This window comes from Lonchura striata, chromosome 6, assembly GCF_046129695.1.
Source record: "Lonchura striata isolate bLonStr1 chromosome 6, bLonStr1.mat, whole genome shotgun sequence".
NCBI lineage: Eukaryota > Metazoa > Chordata > Aves > Passeriformes > Estrildidae > Lonchura > Lonchura striata.
In genome coordinates, this window is record NC_134608.1 from 54,513,884 (window position 1) to 54,531,258 (window position 17,375).

General features: G+C 39.4%; 1 protein-coding gene across 5 annotated transcripts in view; it reads left to right on the forward strand.

The window, feature by feature from the left end:
• The first annotated feature begins 2,358 nt into the window (after window positions 1-2,358).
• Window positions 2,359-17,375, forward strand: part of LOC110484917 (uncharacterized) — a 33,967-nt gene continuing 18,950 nt past the window's right edge. For 3 of the 5 annotated variants that reach the window (XM_077784356.1, XM_021555905.3, XM_077784359.1), the window contains exons 1-17: window positions 2,359-2,455; window positions 4,824-4,881; window positions 5,540-5,683; window positions 6,397-6,543; window positions 7,625-7,747; window positions 8,329-8,496; window positions 8,734-8,919; window positions 9,209-9,331; window positions 9,468-9,581; window positions 9,700-10,021; window positions 10,369-10,478; window positions 10,831-10,948; window positions 11,037-11,128; window positions 11,599-11,749; window positions 15,172-15,281; window positions 16,078-16,201; window positions 17,029-17,159. In XM_077784356.1, the coding sequence (XP_077640482.1) occupies window positions 4,837-4,881; window positions 5,540-5,683; window positions 6,397-6,543; window positions 7,625-7,747; window positions 8,329-8,496; window positions 8,734-8,919; window positions 9,209-9,331; window positions 9,468-9,581; window positions 9,700-10,021; window positions 10,369-10,478; window positions 10,831-10,948; window positions 11,037-11,128; window positions 11,599-11,749; window positions 15,172-15,281; window positions 16,078-16,201; window positions 17,029-17,159 (2,208 nt within the window). In that variant the 5' untranslated portion in view covers window positions 2,359-2,455; window positions 4,824-4,836. Of the gene's footprint in view, window positions 2,456-4,089; window positions 4,631-4,823; window positions 4,882-5,539; window positions 5,684-6,396; window positions 6,544-7,624; window positions 7,748-8,328; window positions 8,497-8,733; window positions 8,920-9,208; window positions 9,332-9,467; window positions 9,582-9,699; window positions 10,022-10,368; window positions 10,479-10,830; window positions 10,949-11,036; window positions 11,129-11,598; window positions 11,750-15,171; window positions 15,282-16,077; window positions 16,202-17,028; window positions 17,160-17,375 lie in introns of those variants that run through there. The other 2 variants (XM_077784358.1, XM_077784357.1) reach the window with 2 other exon arrangements.

Sequence of the window (17,375 nt, forward strand, 5' to 3'; positions counted from 1 at the left end):
AGGAAATTGTGAAAAGAAGCAGATTCACAGGGAAAAGCAGACAGGCAGAGCAAGCCATTTCCTCCCACGGCATTTGATGTGAGAGGAATGAGGAGGCTGACCAGTGAGCAGCTTTATTTTGTAAAAAAGAGTAGCTAAGATAACAGAATAGTACCAGCAGAGAGCTGCACATTAAGTACCTCACCTCACTGTTGCACTAACTGGGGCATCTGGATACTGCTGTATTATAAATATTAAATACATTAAACAACAGCGGTTGTTCCTCCAGCTGGAAGAGTTTCATGTGTCTGAATCACTGTGTGTCTCTAAGGGCTTGGATCTCACTGGTAAAAACAGTCAGTCCTAAGCTGGCATCACAGCAGGGGAGTTTGGCTATGCCTAATCATCCAAGAAAGCGTTGTCTGTGAGATCCCTGTGTTTATTGAAGCAGAAAAAAGCACACTGCACTTTCTGACTCCACACAAGGTGAATACTGCACTAACAGCACAGTGCTAACACCATTCTGCATTTTAGAGGTGGAGAAGGAGCAACTAATTGGCTGTGAGATCCCCAAAAGAAGTGTGTTGCCATCTCCACTCCCATCTTTCCAAGAATAACTTATATATTGGGATAAAATGAAGACCTGCAGATGATATTATTTTTATGAGTATGACAACTTACAGCATAGGGAAAACTGTCCTGGAGCCTAGGAAAGGGCAAATTAAAAATACTTTTGGTTTCTTCCTCCCAAGTGGAATGAGTAAAACCATGAGCAAAGTTCCCCTCCCAAATAAGGAAACCTCTGCATGTGATCCAGTGTTGGTTCTATTTAAGGGATAAGCAGTCTTGAATTGATTTAGATGCTTCTGAACCCATACCCCATGGCACACTAGTGCTGTTCAGGAATGACAGCTCCATCAGTCCTCCCTGCACAGGGTTGTTTTGATGCTTGATACAGTTCAAACCAGTTCCTCACACCATTTTGGTATATAGGGATGGGAGTGAAGCACCTGCACTGCTGCTTTTTCCTCTCTCACAGGTATTTAGAGATGCTGCTGTGGGGCAGGTTTGGAGAAAAGCTATGGAGACACTGCAGGATTGGGGTAATATCACAAAGGTCACAGGTTGAGAGGATGGATGTTGTGGTCAGATTCACAATGGAATTAGTTTTGGAGACTGCTGCAAACCACATAAACCTTATTCTCCAGAGGATTCTCCATGGAGTGCTCTGTGCCACATGCAAGCCTGCGGTTCTGGAGTTCATTCCATGCTCAGATTGCTATTTCCAGAGATGCTAAAGTCTTTCAGGGATCTTCAGGCACCCATCATCATTAGCTGTCATGTTCCTAAGTGGTCAGGGCTTGGCTGAGAACATGCACAGTGTCATAATTTAGCTCGCATCCGAAAGGAATGATGGTAAGAGTGTTGCACCAGGAGATGATTAAAGAGATGAAAATGACAGCCACATATTGAAATCAAATTACTTTTAAAGTCTGATGGGTTTCTTCTTTCCTGCTCCCAATCATGGTAATGCTGTAGGATCCTTTTATTCTCTGTTCTGTGGGATGAAGTGATGCTTGTCTGGGGAATGGTGGAGCTGTAGCCCAGAACCCAGTGCCAATTATCTCTAGTAATCTGTGTTTTGCACACAGATGAAAGGACTATCTAAAAGATTGCAAAATGCAAAATGCAAAATACAAATGCTGCTGCTGTCAGGTACAAGGCACAGCTTCCTTTTGTACATGCCTGTTTTACCCTATACCAAGCTGGAGGTGTTTTTGGTTTTTTTTCTGCTTAGAAAAAGGATTTTCAATCCATTCCTCTCCCTGAAAGTGCGATCAATACAACTATTGTTATGAGAACTCCCTTTCCTAATAATACAGCAGCCAGATTTTCTAGTATGAAAATGTTTTAACTTTGTAAATATCTCTCAATTACATTATACACCGCAATATACTGAGCTGGTGGGATTTTACTGGAGACTTTGGCATTGCTCAAGTGTAAATGCAACAAACTAAAGGAGACTCTAACCTGGAAAGAAGGCCTCGGGGTAATGGCTTTAAATTGAAGAAGGTGAGTTTAGAGTAGACATTAAGAAGAGATTCTCACCTGTGAGGGCGGTGCTGATGCGCTGGCACAGATGAGCAGTTAATAAACACGTGGCAATGTGTCTGCCTTGTAGATCCCTGCTTCCCCAGAGAAAGATGGAAAAACCTTCGGGAACACCAGGAGGATCCACGAGGCTCCGGGCCAGAGCGCGGCGCGGGCGGCGGGCGGTCCTCCGCGCCGGCAGGGGGCGCTGCGGCGGGGCGGGGCCGCTCCCGGGGCGCGGCCGGGGCCGCGGGGCCGCAGAGGCGGCGACGGGGCCGCGGCGGGGCTGAGGCGGCTCGGCGGGGCTGAGGCGGCTCGGCGGGGCTGAGGCGGCTCGGCGGGGCTGAGGCGGCTCGGCGGGCTCGGGGGCCGCGCCGCCCCTCCGGTGAGTGCGGACATCGCGCCACGGCAAAGCTCCTGCCCTCCGCCGGCGGGCCCGCCCGGGCCTCGGCCGCTGCGAGCCCGCCCCGCCGAGCCCCTGAGGGGGGAAGGAGGGGGGGTCGTGCGCTGCCATTGCCGGGCGCTGATGGAGCCGGGAGGGAGGGCTTGGAAATGTGGGGAAGGGTGGAAATGACTCTTTGGAGTTCTCGACGCCCCACATGCACCTGCAGTGCTCTGATCTGCGGTTTCTCCACTGGGTCACGCTTATAAAATAGTGCTTCCCTTGTCTTATATATATATATATATATATATATATATATTTATTTATTTTGGAAAGTAAGTAACAATTCATATTAATATTTAGATGTGGTCATTGTGACTAAGAAGTCGTGTCCAAGTAACAGCTCTATGAATGTCTCAATATATTTTTACGGTGTGTGTGGGGTTTGGTTAACACTAATTCAGTTTGTGCTGTTGTATGTTTGTGCCAAGGTTTTGTCCAGGAGCTTTTAGTTCATATATGTCACAGATCTCATGAAAACAAATTTAATTTGTTCATCAGAAGAACCAGCATCTTAGTGGGTAAAAGCAAAAGATTGCAGGTACTAGGAGAAAACAAATAAAAATGGTTTTCTTTCAGTGGGTGTGTTGCCAACACCACATTATTTCAGGGAATGGGTTTAAAATAATATTAGGTTTAGCTGAGTTGTTACACAGTTTGTTTTTCTGCTGTAGGCCTGTGGCAGAAAGGAGGGAGGGGACTGCCATCACCTTCCTCAGTAATGAGAGCTGGAATGAGCTGCTGCCCAAATCTGTCATGTGCCCCTTGTGCTGGGCCCTGTGGTCACTGACTCGGGACTGAGGAGGCTGGAAAGTGCCCAGATGAATAATACCAGATTAGGTTTTTTTCAGCTGGATTTGGCTGCAGCTGGTAGGGGATGAGTTAGGAAGGCACAGCTGCCACTGGGGCTTTTCTTTTTGGTAACATTCTGTTGTGATCAGAGCTGAAACCTCAGCTGTACTTTGAGCATTTGGAGAAGGTTGTTTTATAAAATTAAGCAACTTCTGTTGTGTCTCGTGGAAGTTGTGGAAAATAAAGGGTTGAGGGATTGCAGCTTTAAAGATTGCAGCTTTAACTTGCTGTCTGTACCTCAGAAAAAAAAGCAAAACCCATCCTTGGTTGAGTTCATGCCAGGTGGGAAACGTCTGATCAGTTTGGTTTCCCAACTTGATTTGGAAAATGTGTCAGTGTTTAGTTTCACTGATGTAAATAAAAAAACACCAGGAAGGAGCAGTTGAGGTATTTGGGTAGGAATGCTGGCAGGTGAGTCCAGCGAAATGATTCTGTCAGAGCTGGAAATGAGCTGAAATATTTACAAATGCACCACCATGTTCCATCTAGTGAGTCATTCTGGCCTCTTTGTACCTGGGTGAGCCTTTGGTGTCTGGAAGTGAGCTTTTCACTGGGAACAGGTTTGATGTTACAGCTTTGCAGTGGTTATGAGAGGAGGGTTTTACTTACAGGTTCTGCAATTCCCATCCCCACACCCATGGCTCGTTTGCTGATTTTAATGTTGGGAGAGATCCTTAGGACGATCCAGTCTGGAATTGTAGGTGATGTGGGCCATAGGTTGCAGAGTGTGATTCTTGGGTTGAGCTTTGGAGTGATGAACTGCTTTAGAGGCAGCCTCTGCTGTCAGGCTGCATTCTTTCAAAGATAAGCTGTGTGCTATAAACTGCTTTCCAAATTCAGGCCTGGTCTGTGGATGTGTGTTTCAGAAATCTGTAATACAGAGTGGGAAGGACACAAGATTTTTCTCTGGGTGTTGCTAATTGAGAGTGACAATTACTGAGCAGGTGCAGTGCTGGTTGTACTTTTCAGATAAACAGCAGTCAGAGTAATTCAAGCAGTTTGATGTTATTTAATGGTTTTAGCTTTAATGTGTGATTTTTTTTAAGAAATCTTTTTTGATGTAATCCCAGCTTTCCTGCAGTTTCAGGCAGTGTTTAAGGTCAGGTTAAATATTAGCAAACTGTTTATATGTGGTTTGTGTCTTCTATTTATATGTTGGAGAGGCAGCTGTGCTGAATAATACTTCGTGGCATTTACTCTTTAAAGACTTCTCTGGATTATTTTTGGAAGTATTGGCATTTTACTGACTGGCAGTTTTTAGAAAAGGCACGTTATGCATATTTTGGACATAATGAGAAGTGTTGTTTCTCACTGGTGGTATAGTGGAGATCAGAGGTGCTGTCAGAACTGAGCAAATCACGCTCAAGCATTTCACAATGAGATACATAGAAGTATGAGGTAGTTACAGGTATGAGTCCCTGATACTTACTGTGGTATTATTTCATTTATTTTTCTGTAGCCATCGTGGAACTATGTGGAAATGGGGTAGTGGAGATGATTCTCCTTCCAAAACAGCAGTAAGTACTGAATTACTATTAATATATTTTTAAGACTTTCTGACACAGAAAATCTTCATTTTTCATACACTAACTATATGTATTTTCTCTTTTACAAAGCAGTTATAAGACTAATTTTACCATGACAGTTCTAGGGCTCTAAAAGTCAGGTTGTGTGTTGTTTCTTATCTCCTTGATATTTAATCTCTTATGCCTTCCACAGCTGTTGTACTTGCCCTGACTGCTTATCCTGCCTTAAGGAAACATCTGTAGGAGTTACATAAGCTCCATCCTCAGGGTATATTTGGGTAGAGTAGGTTCAATATCAATATTTTATGGGTATTTATTTTATTTAGCAGCACTACTGGCTGTCAGAACACAAATCAAAGGAATGAGGAAGTTCAGGTGTTCATACCTAGAATGCTTGGGTGGTTTTGCTGTATTTCAAGCCAAACTTGTTAAAGCAGCTCATAAAGTTTAGAATTCCATGTGGCCTGGTAAAACCAGCCTGCTATAAGTATATATAACCCATGGAAGTTTTAGCATTGCATTTGCTGACTGTTGTAATAAAGTGGGACACCAAGTGCAGGCATTTGAGGGGCAGTGCTGTGTGCTCCATTTGGCTTTCTGGAAGCATCCTGGATCTCCCCATGCTGAATGTTCCCCTGGATCTCCGCAGGCTGCAGGTTCTGGGGACGTGAAAAGCACAGCGGTGACGGATCTGATGGAGCAGTTGATGAGCACTGAGCAGCTGCTGGCACAGCTAAAGGAGCTTGTCAAGGAGAAGGATGCTGAGCTCCGGAGCAAAGATCTTCAGTTAAAGGTGTTCATGTCAAAATCATTGTTTAAAATCCCCCTTTAGTCCTTTTTCGTATGTTTTACAAGCTTCTAATCTGTTACAGCAGCTCTGGGATGGTCACAAGGAGCTATTCTGGGGTCTGGCCATTGCTGCTTGTTCCCAGTGTGTGTTCTGTTCCAGGATTGAGCTAGAAGGAATTTATATCTAATATCCTAAAGGCTTTTTTGGGACTTTTTATTCTTTAAAAAAAAAAAAAAAAAAAATCATAAGGTTGATTTTTTCCTACGAGAGGTTTCTTCCTGCCCTTTTTCTTTCTGGATGTGAACAGCCAAGTATTAAATTACTGCACGTTTTAAAACTCATTGTATATCAAGTTCTCTTTAAAAAAATGAAATAAGTTTTTACACTATCATAAAGGTGTCTTTTTATGAAAAAATAATTCATTCTTCTCATTAAAAAGTCAAGCCTAGAATTTGTATTGCTGTGGAAAAAATAGGGAAATTTATATAATATGGTTTTGAATTCTATACAGTAGTAATCACTGTGTGCAGAAAGTTTAAATAAAGAAGAGAATATTTAAATAATGAAAATGAAACATTGTAATGTCTCTTCAGGGAAGATATTTTTTGTTAATCACTTCAGATTTCACCCTCTCTCATTTTTTTTTTAATGGGGGAATTGTAGGAGGCAGTTGTCCGTGTAGCTAATTTAGCCTGTCATGACTTTGATGTTTGTAGGAGGAGAAGGAATCTGCTGATGCCAGACTTTCCAAGCTGAAGCTGCAGAACAAAGCCAAGGTTGCATCATTAACCTCGCAGCTGGAAGAACTTAAGAAGCAGTTACCAGTGGCAGGAAGCTTAGAGGCCAAAGCAGAACCAAAAAAGGTAAGGTGTTCTCATGTTTGAAAGCAGTTACAATTTCTGGGGTGCTGTAGGCTCTTTTCCATGCTGGGCTCAATGGGGAAATTCAAATTTTAAGCTGAGTCAGGTTAAGATCAAGGTAGACTGAGTAGGTGCTGTCAATTCATCTGTATTTCTGTTTAATTCTTTTATTTTTCAATAGAAATCTAGAAAATTTAACATTCCCTTCAAATTGTTTTAGTAAAAATTTCTCACTCCTTCATCCTATTAGCAACTCAAAGTTTTGACACATGTAAATCAGGCAGATAAAGTTTGGAGAAGAAATGAAAACAAAACCTGTCTTGTTCCTTAGGGAGTGTATAACTGTCCTTACTAGCAAAATGTAAATTAAGTGTTGGAAAGTGACAGGTGTTTTACTTTTAACAAGAGAGTGTCAGATGTATTTGTAGTAACCCAGTTGTGCAAGTACACTTGTATTTCTTCAGAGTAGGACTTCATGTAGCTTCTAAAATAACTTTAGTGAGGCTTTAGTTTTTCAGGGAGATTTGTATTTTAAAGCTGTGCTGGAAGGGAAAGGTAACAATCAGTTTGTTGCATTCCCTAGTTTTCCTCAAAAATATGCAGTAACTATTTATTCTTCTGATTTTTTTTTTTTTTTTTTGCTGACAAAACATGCTTAGCAATTGATTTCTTGTAATGGCAGATAATTTCTATAAAACACCAATTACAACTGGGGAAATTCTGATTAAAAATATGCTTAGGAATGGTTGAATTTACAGTTTTTCACCCAGTAGTTCTGTTTTCCCTCTGATATGTATGGACCATACTTGCCAGATTGAGTTTCAATTGCCAGAGAAAGTGAATCTCCTTGCTGCACATTCCAGTCTGCTTTTTAGCAGTAATTATCATGAATAGTTTAAATACAAAGACTTTTATAAGCTTAATAGAAATTCTGTGTCAGCTTCTACATGGAATATGAAATATAGAAGAGAATTGAAACAGAGTGTGTGAGTAAAGTCTGCTTTTTTCACCGATATTATCAGACTGAGTAGAGGTGCAGAATCCAGGAGTTACCTGTTCAATGCCAACCTCCCTGTTTTTGCAGGCATCAAAAGATGGAGACCAGGAAAATGCTGCTGCAAATCGAGGGAAAATATTAGTGCTGAGAAGGAGAATTGAAGAGCTGGAATCCCAGATCACACAAAAAAATGAAGAGCTACAGAAAAAGGTGGTGTTTTGTATGACATGACTTTTTACCTTTGTAGTGTAGGATTATGTTTAAATATCTTTATATAAGTATATCTTTAATTCTGTGCTAATGAACAGCCATTCTTGGATTTTTGTGTTGAGGAATTTTATGTTACAGCCTCAGCAAGGGCAGTGGGAATTCTGTCATTGTGTCTTCAGTGAGCAGGGAATCCTGGATCAATGGAGAAGGATACACAGAGATGAGCTCTGTGGGTCAATGCTTTATTTAAATTTTGCTTTTTGAACAAAAGTACTGGTTTGTTTCCATTTTCGTCATTGAAAAAATAGGTCATAACAGGAGGAAATGTAGGCAAGGGCTGATTGCATGTTGTGGTGTTTTGTGGACGTAACTTCCCTGGGGATGGTGGCAGGAATGGGAATGCTGCAGAGTTTGAGAGACAAAGGTTCAGTAAATAATGGTTACACTTCAGACAGATCCAGTTATACATCTGATTGTAATTTTTGGAGTACTGTAACACAGGCAGTAGGGAAATGATGCAGACCATTCTTTTGTGCTGGAGATGGAAACAGACCACAAACAATTCTGCCTTTTCATCTCAGGATGCTGAGCTGGAGGCGCAGCGCAGCCGTGGGGCTGACATGGATGCCATGCTGGCGGAGAAGGAGAAGAAACTGGCTGAAAGGGATGCTTACATCAGGGATTTGCAGGTGGCCTGTGGATCCAGTGATGCTGCCAATCAAATACTCCTGCCCAATGAAGAGCTGAAGGTATGTTAGCAGCTCATTTATAAAATCTCTGTAGAGCTTTCAAGTTACCAATGAAATGTGGTATGTTCTCAATCCCTCTCTGAAATACAGTTAATTCATGTGAATAAAAATTATTGACAATTTTAATTTATACATATATATATATGTTATACTTGCTTATTTTGTTCTTGTCAAGGAAAGGCTTCATGATTGCTGTATCATTTTTCTGTTAATTGTCTTTTGGTTTGCCTTGTAAAGAACCAGCTGACAGCTAAAGAGTCATCGCTGCAAAGCATGGAGATTCTGGTGCAGAACCTTACCAAGAAGGTGGGAGACAGTGAGGAAAAATGCAGCTTGTTCCAGGAGCAGATCGAGAGTCTGAAAAACATTCAAAGCAAGGAAAGAGAGCATTTCCAAGGAAAAGAAGCTACATACATGGAAAATGTAAGTAAATGCAGGGTTCCAAAAGGTGTCTCCAGTTCTTAGGAAAATAGTAAGAGTGCTACAAGTGACATTGGAAGTAGAAAACAGGTGTTTGAGGAGGATTTGGGCTTAGTTGATAGCAACTTGCTAGGAGTGAACTTGAGTGACTAATTAGTGTATTTAGTGTTACTGGAAGTAAAAGTCATACTTAATTTGAAGTCCATTATCTTGCTGTACCTTTAGTTAGACAGTTCAGTGTGGTTTTACTATAGTTTTTGGACTGGTTTCATATTTTTGTTTTTGGTTTTAGATACGTGTGTTTCAAAATATTATCCAGGAAAAGGAAAAGGAGCTGGAAGCACAGAGAGAAAAGCATGAGCAGGAGCTTTTTAGATTAGCTGCTAAATCTGATGCAAGTGCTGACCTAGAACAGGTACGTTGCTCTGGAAACTCAGCAGCTTGAATTGGGAGTCATGTAATTATTAAACTCTGTGACACAGTTCAAGGGTTGGGAGAATAAAAATATGTCTTTTATAGATTGCTTGATTATTTAACTTTATTTTTGGTAGCTACTAAAGGCTTTGAAACAGAAGCTCCATGAAAAGGAAGAAGTCATGCTGGGAAGAACACAGGTGATTGATGTCTTGCAAAAAGAGCTGGATGCCAAGGACCAGCAACTGAAAGTAAGAAGTGCTATAAGTAGGAGTATGGGTATAATGTTTGACAGTGGTAGGGAAAATACTGTGCATTAATATTATAAATGTTTTTTGTGCTGGTTTGTTTTTTTTTTTTTTTTAACAGGAGATTAATGAAAACCTGAAACGTCTTCTGTCTGAAAAAGAAAACCTCCAGTCTAAACTGGATGCTGAGAAACATGTAATGAGAGCCCAATTAAAAGACATGATGGAGAAACATGAGCTTGAAATGACAAAAGTTAAGGCGAAATACAATGCTGAACTGCATGAAATTCAAGAGAAACATGAAACTGAGCTGCAAGAGAAAGACCAGGCCCTGGTTCAGCTTCAGAAACTAGTGGCAGAATTGAGTGGTGATGGACAGAGTAACTCCAAAGAAGTCAAGGATCTGGAATCTATAACCAAAGAGAAGATGGAAGATTTGGAAGGTAGCCTATTTAAACATTTGTCATTGACAGTATTAAAGGTTTCTTTGCCCCAGATTTTTTCGTCTTTTGAACCAATTTCATACTTACTGCAATTAGAAGTATGTGAAATTTGATGGAATATTATTGCAACAGTAATTAAAGGGATCAAGTACTATAATAATGAGGGTTAGAGGATTACCAGGATAATCACATGAACTGTAAATTTCTCACTGTTTCTAATTCTTATGTTTTTCTGTAAGTACTGGTGTCTTGTGTCTGTAACTTCCAGTTGCTAAGGGAATTACACACAAGGTTTGTATTAATAATCTCTCTACAGTTTTAAATAATTACTGCTTCTTGTTTCTTAGTCCAAGTGAAATTGAAAACAGAAGAGGCCAGCAAATCTGAAGCCAAGTTTTTGAAAATGAAGGCCTGGTCTAAATCAAGAATCAAACAGCTGGAGGATGAACTGAAAAATGTATGTGTAGCTTTGTGTTTAAGGCTCTGTGTCTTTCTCCAACTACTGTGCCTGGAGTTTTGATTGGGAGAAAGTAAACTGTGGTGTAAATAGAATATTAAAATAATCGACTTTATGAATTAATGTATGAAAATGGAATGCACATAAATTGTTGATACAAGATGTAGTTTAAATAAAAAATACTACAAATAGTGTTACCAGCATTCAGGAGTAAATTTTTTAGAGAGAGCTGCTCTATTGCTCTTTAAATATTAGAAAAACAGCTATTCTAGATACTACTAAACAATAAGAAAAAAAGAACTTTGCTGTGTTTTTTTGTGTTTGAAACCCCCATAACTGTATTTTCTTTCAGTTTTCCTCAAAGAACAATGATGTATCTGCCTTAAGCAATCGCGTGTCAGAATTAGAAGTTGAAAATGAAGAACTACAGTCAAAACTCCAGTCATTGCATGAAATTGGAACTCAAAATGGTAAAAGAAAATCTTTTGCAGATGATCCAAAGTAAAGAGACAAAGAGAAATGGTGTCCTCATGAACCAAATTTGTTATGTTTTTGTAGAAGAACTGCTGAAAAAGCTGGAGCTCTATGAAGAGCAGCAGAGGAAGCTGCAGGCTGATCTTGACCAAGTTACAAAGAGAGCAGCTTCACAGGTTGACTTGAAAATTGATTTGCATGAGTTATTGATTAATGGTGCTAATTAGACTTTGAGAATTGTGGCAGCTGGATTTTGGAGCTGAGAATTAATTTATGGATAGATGGAATTGTCAGCGGCTATTCAGTTGGAGAATATGGCTTTGAGTTGCTCAATAAGATTGATTTCTATCTACTTTGCACACACTTTATATTACATTTTCCCAAGCAGTTTTCTATTTATTTAGTTAGGTTTTACATGAGTCATCAAAGTGTGGCTGTTACTTTGTAGAAAAAATCATTTTACTATTTTATGAAGTCATGGGACTTGTTTTTCACATACTCTACAATATCTACAATCTACTCTTACCAATTTCATAGATTTTTATTAAAGTAAAATGGTGAATTATGATGGTTTGCCAACTCACAATGTATTTACATTTGCAGAGGGGTGTGGTAATTTTTTTTAATACAGAATTTCTCTTGTTAGGCCAGTGAATCAGGTAGTGTGGATGAATTGCAGAATCAGCTCTTGGAATGGCAGGAAAATGTCCCAGAGTCAGAGGAGTCCCGGGATCAAGTCCGAGAAGAGAAATCTTCCATGGCCTTGAGAATGGCTCAGATTGAGGAGGAGAGAGAAGGTGAATTTTATTTCCAGTACAACAATCCTGTTTTTATAGATATGTGTGTGTCTGCTGTGCTTCAGACCAAATTGATAGCACATCACCATGACTCATTTCTGTAGTCGTAAAATATGTATAATTAGTGAAATTGCTGAAATTTGCAATTTCTCCTTTTTCCTATTCCCTCAAGTTTGTTTTTCATATATTAATCTTGTTTTATGTAATTTTTATTAAGTAGATGTGCTGTTCTGTTTGCCATTTGAGCTGCTGCTTTGTAAGACTGCTTGACAGGCTTATTGTCTGCATATGATAAATGGTAAAAATGATTAAAAAACCCATATTTTATCAATGGTAAATAGTTCCCCATTGAAATATTAAAGCTGCCTGCCTGGAGAACTGGTGAATGTGTGGGGAACTATAGTGTTGGTTTGAATTAGAGGAATGAAGGTGGTGGTTAAACAAAATGTACCTGACATGGAATTTCTCTTTAGGAAATTTCTCATTAATTCTATTTAGGATATTTAGTGATCTGTTAGTAGGTGCCACTTGTATAGGCCAGCTGAATAATGCTCACTGGCAGTAACTTGGAGGTGGTTAAAAATATTAAATTACCTATAGAAAATAGCATTTGAACTAATGTCAGGTTTTAGAGCTTGCTAAATTATTAATCAGCTGATGAGAAACTGAAGTTGCTTCTATTAAAGCTTATAAAAGTCTGGTTAAATTTTAGATAGCTTTTACTGTTCTTTCCGTGCCATCGGAACTAAATTACAGTTTTTGTCCCCTTAGTTAAGCGTGGGGAATAATGGCAAATTTTAATGCACAGGACCTACCATCATAATTAATCCAGTTAGTTAATTTGAGCCTTCTCTTTTCAATCAGCAACTGAATTATTTTTCACTTCCATGATCCATTTGAAAGTTCAGTGTGTAAGCACAGAAATGTTTTAAGGATCACCTCTCTTCTTTTTGAAGGATTTATGCTTTGGTATTGAAAGGCAATAATACCCCTCCATCAAATCTACATGTTGGCACATCTGTGCTGGCCACAGAACCACATACAATATTAATAACACTTGTAAAATTTCCTCTGCCTCAGTCCAGGTTTAATTTTGCATTTTTTTTTTTTCCCCTTGGGAATAGCACGATCTTTCAGTTTCTTTTTTTCCTGCCGTTCCACCTGGTGAGCCCTGAGCGTCCCTTCCCCCTCCACTCCTACCCTCACTGCGATCTGGGCAGCCAGGGAGAGCAGTTTCCCATCAGTTTTGTGCATGCAGGTTCCTGCAGCAATGGCCCCTTGGAATGTACTGTTGCTGATTTCTCCTGCTCTTGCTTCTTGTGGAGGAAATTGCCAACAGTACCTTGCAAGGTCTGCCATTGATGGTTTGTGGATTTTAGCAATATGTGTAACAACTGCTGGGTTTTAACTTGAGTTTCTCCTGCCTTGCAATACCTGTTTCTTCTTTTCTATTAATGAAATCATCTTCATTTTTTCACTATAGTAACAGCTGACTCCATATTTTTCTTGTATCTAGAGACAAATTTCTTGGCTTGCCACAAGTAGTTGTGACTAAGTAAGAATCAAGTTAATTCTTAGTGCCACCTGAAATTTAGTAGTATTTAAAAAAAAAAAAATATATTCCATCCCATAAATTGCTGAACTTGCATGCATTAATATTAGCTACCAATATTTTAAGCCATATGTAAGTAATATATAGCATCAGTAGTGATTCAGGGAAGTACAAACACATCATAATTTGTTATATGCAGTGCTTATCTAAAAAAAGGTGTTCTGAGACGTTTTTTGGGTTTTTATGTTAGATAATTGCAAATAAAAAGCTTCCTAAGCTGCTGTAAAACATTAGAAAATGTATTTACTTAGTAATTGTTATTAAAGCAATGCTCAATTTAACTGGAAGTGTTTTAACACTTGTCTGAGTGGGCTAAGTCATTCTAAAGCTCCAATTCCTATAGTTCCATTATTCTTGTGACAGTGGTAATTTCATTGGTTTTTTTCATTATCAGATATTTAGGAACCTAAATGTGTTGAGTTCCTATATTACAGTGTCAGAGGAGGGATTAAATTTTTACCTGGAATAGATCTTATTCTTTGAACCCCTTAACTGGTAGTTCCTGTAAACAGAGGTTTACGGCCTGTGATCAAAATTTGGCATTTAATTTTACAGCCTTGAAAAAGTATGTATAATGATAAAAAAATGTGTAAAATCTAGAAAATACACAAGGGTGTTTAAAACACTTATGAATTGATAGTGCAAGAAGCCAAAGTCTAATTGATATCAGAAGTATGATCCAATTATCAGTCCCACTTGAAAAGGATCATTTTTTTTTCTTTACTTTTTTCCCCACTAATCTTTTCTGACCGACATTAGGGGTGTAATGTTGAAATATTACAGGAATAATTTAAATCTAGCAGGTGCTACAGAATTGTGAGTTAAGGAAATCTGTGGTATAAGCAGTCCTTGGCCAACTCAGATGAAAGCAGAGTATTCCCTATAGGGCTGAATCTCCAAATAGTTCCTCACAGATGGATTGATACCAATTATCTGAGTTTTGTGTGCTGTGAGGACACCTGTGAATTCAAGTGCTTAAACTGAAAGCCAAGTTTGTAATTATCCAATTAATGTAACTTTCAATTAAAGTATGGAGCCACCTTGCCCTCCCTTTCCCTGGCTGTGCTGCTGTGTCTGCTTTGCATGGAATGTGTTGTTTCCTAATCTTTACCCCAAACGTGTTTTGTCGTATCACAAAACAGATGGGAATGCACTTCAGATGACAAATAATTTCTAACAATGAACAGGATGCATACCTAAGCTTTCATATTCTCAATTTATTCAGTGTGTTTATTTACCAGTGATTCTGTATTTGTCCTGAAAGAATGATGTTACTAATTTATGATAAAATGGCTTGATGCCAGTTTGCAGTGTAACATGTGCTTGTGACTTCCTCATATGATCTGGCTTTAGAGCTTGCACTAAAATTAATGTGCTTGTTGAGAATAAAAAGGCATCAGCTGAAAAAGCTGTGGTTCTCATCATACAAATTAGGCATATTTGGTAAATTGAGATGTAATTTGGCATTTTAATTGATTTGCTTTCCTTAGTATGGTAAAACCTCACCCTTTCCACCCTCCTGTATAAAGTCTTTTTTTAGAGCTGATGAAGAAGTGAAGTTAGACTTCAGTTTGCTTCTTCTTAGTGAGATGCTCAGACTTTATGTTCTACATAGCAATGTTGGAGGGAAATCACAAGATGAATGCAGTGGATTTTAATCTCTAATCTTGTTCCTGTCAGTCATTTGTAGGGACTTCATCCTGTCCCTGGTCTCTTTTCATGTAGTAGTGTCTGATATAAATGTAAATGCTTTCCTGTGGCACAAAACTGATCGAGGATGACTGGTTCTTTCCTGGCTGCTCCGATCCAGCCATAGTCTCAGGGCAGCAGGAGCTGGAGGAGGAACTGGCCACAGTTCAAGGAATGGGCAGGCTGCAGCAGGCAAGAAGAAAAGGCAGTCAGACCAGCAGGAAGCTGCAGGTGGGTTCCAAGAGATGTGAGTTTTATTTTTACCTGTCTGCTAATAACAATGTGGCAAGTACTGTTATTTGTGTGGTGCTTTAGTCTTTCAAACATTAGGAGCTTAAGAACATAGATTGGAACTGAAAACACTGATAAATTTAATGATCATGTACATAGCCAGATGATGAGAAATTCCAATGGCATCACACCTCTTACTCCTTTCCACTGAAATATCACAAGGTTCTCTCTGGAGTAATTCCCATGCCTGAAGCCATGTGCATGCTTCAGATGTTAAGGCCATTTTTGGCTTCTATAAAATCTTTACAAATCTCTTTCCTGGTGGAGCTTTACTGAATAATTAGTGCCACTTCATTCAGGTGGACTTCTAGGTAGGTGGTGCTGTACCTTGCCTGAAAAAGTGGTAACTTTTTTAAGAATTAGGATGTCATTGCCTCATTAACAGACTTCTGGAAGAAGATAATTAGTTAACTGATACTTCAGAGAACTCTTCAGAAATCAGGACACTAATTAAGATAACCAAACCTTGTTATCCATTAGTTTCTCAGATAGCCAAGAGTGTTTTTAAAGGCTTGCAGGTATCTTAAAAAACCTGTGGGAGACTTGGCTTTTCTGGAAATAATAGCTGGAAGCTGGGGAGGTCACTCGAGTCCACAGCAATCTGACATACATGCATTTAAGTGCCTGAATCAGTGCTGAGTTTGGGATTTTTGATTGTGGTTTTAGTAGCAGAATTATCTTACCCCTGCTTGTTTCCTTCTTTAAGTTAAACTTCCTTCTCCTGTTTTGTGTGTAGGAAGAATTCCCCTTCGATGGCAAACAATGCTTCCAAGAACTGAATGTCACCTTGGATAGCACTGACTCAGCTGAAGGAGAAAACATGGGAGGTTGGTGGCCAGAGTACCCTTCACCCAATGCAGGTGTGATAGCGACTAGACAGTTGATGAAAGCATGCACACAGCATCTGCATTTTATGTCTATTTTTGTTTTCAAATTCAGCTAACAGCCCATTTGTGGTGTATTCTAATCTTTGTTGGATTTTTTTGGCTTGTGTTTTCTTCCTTTCCGTTTCCAAGCATGTGCGTGCTGGATAAACTGCCTAGTTCTGGCTCACAAGTACAGCATCATTATGGCTGAGCACTGGAATTGGTTGAGCTTTGATGCCCATCAGATATTCCATGTGTTTGTTTTAAGTTATGAGTCTTATTCCTCTGAATTTATTTCCAGTTTATATCACAGTTGTGTTGCAAACCAGAATTCCATTTCATTGGTGCTTAATTTAAAAATACAGTTCTCAGGTTTTAATGTTGATGTTTTTATATTAGTGATAAAGATTGCAAATACATCTTTTTGTTAAGATGGAATGGGTTCACTTGCAAATTGTCAGTCCAGAACAGTTTATTAATAATTACTTAATGTATGATCCTGCAAGCACCTGATCAACTTGTGATTAATGTAACATGAGCCCCCCTATTGGTTGAGCCACAATAGTGGTGGCTCAATATTCAAGTATTTCTGCTAGGTCCTCTGAGTTCGTAAGCTCTGCAACTTATTTTGGTTTTCCAGCAGTTAAGGGTATTTTGCCATCTAAATTTTGGGAATGTAGTGCCTCAGGCATTTCCATGAGAAATAGGTAAGATTTGTTTGTGCTGATGAGAACGTGGAATAAAGAGTTGCAGCCATTTCTAGACTTCGGAAATTTTGGTAGACTTCTCTTGAAAGAATTTTCCTTCTTTGATCTGAGTAGGTTTACGGAGTGTGGTTGAAGAGTTGGAATTGGAAAGAAACCACCTGCAGGAGCAAATACTTTTTCTGGAAGAGCGTTGTCAGGATTTGGAGGATAGATTTCAGCTTCAAGGTAGAATGGAGGCTCTCCAGGTGAGCTTTGGAGTTGTGTAAACCTGATGATGCAAGAGAATCATTCTCAGTTTATGTTCTTTATATCACAGCCTACTGTAAGCCAAACTCATCAATTTGCAGGTCACAAAAAATGGCTGAAACCTAATTTACGCTCATTAATTATGTTGTCAAAGAGTGTGCACATCCTATATGCTTTGAGGTTGAAGCCTATTGCTTTTGTTCAGCATGTGGAAA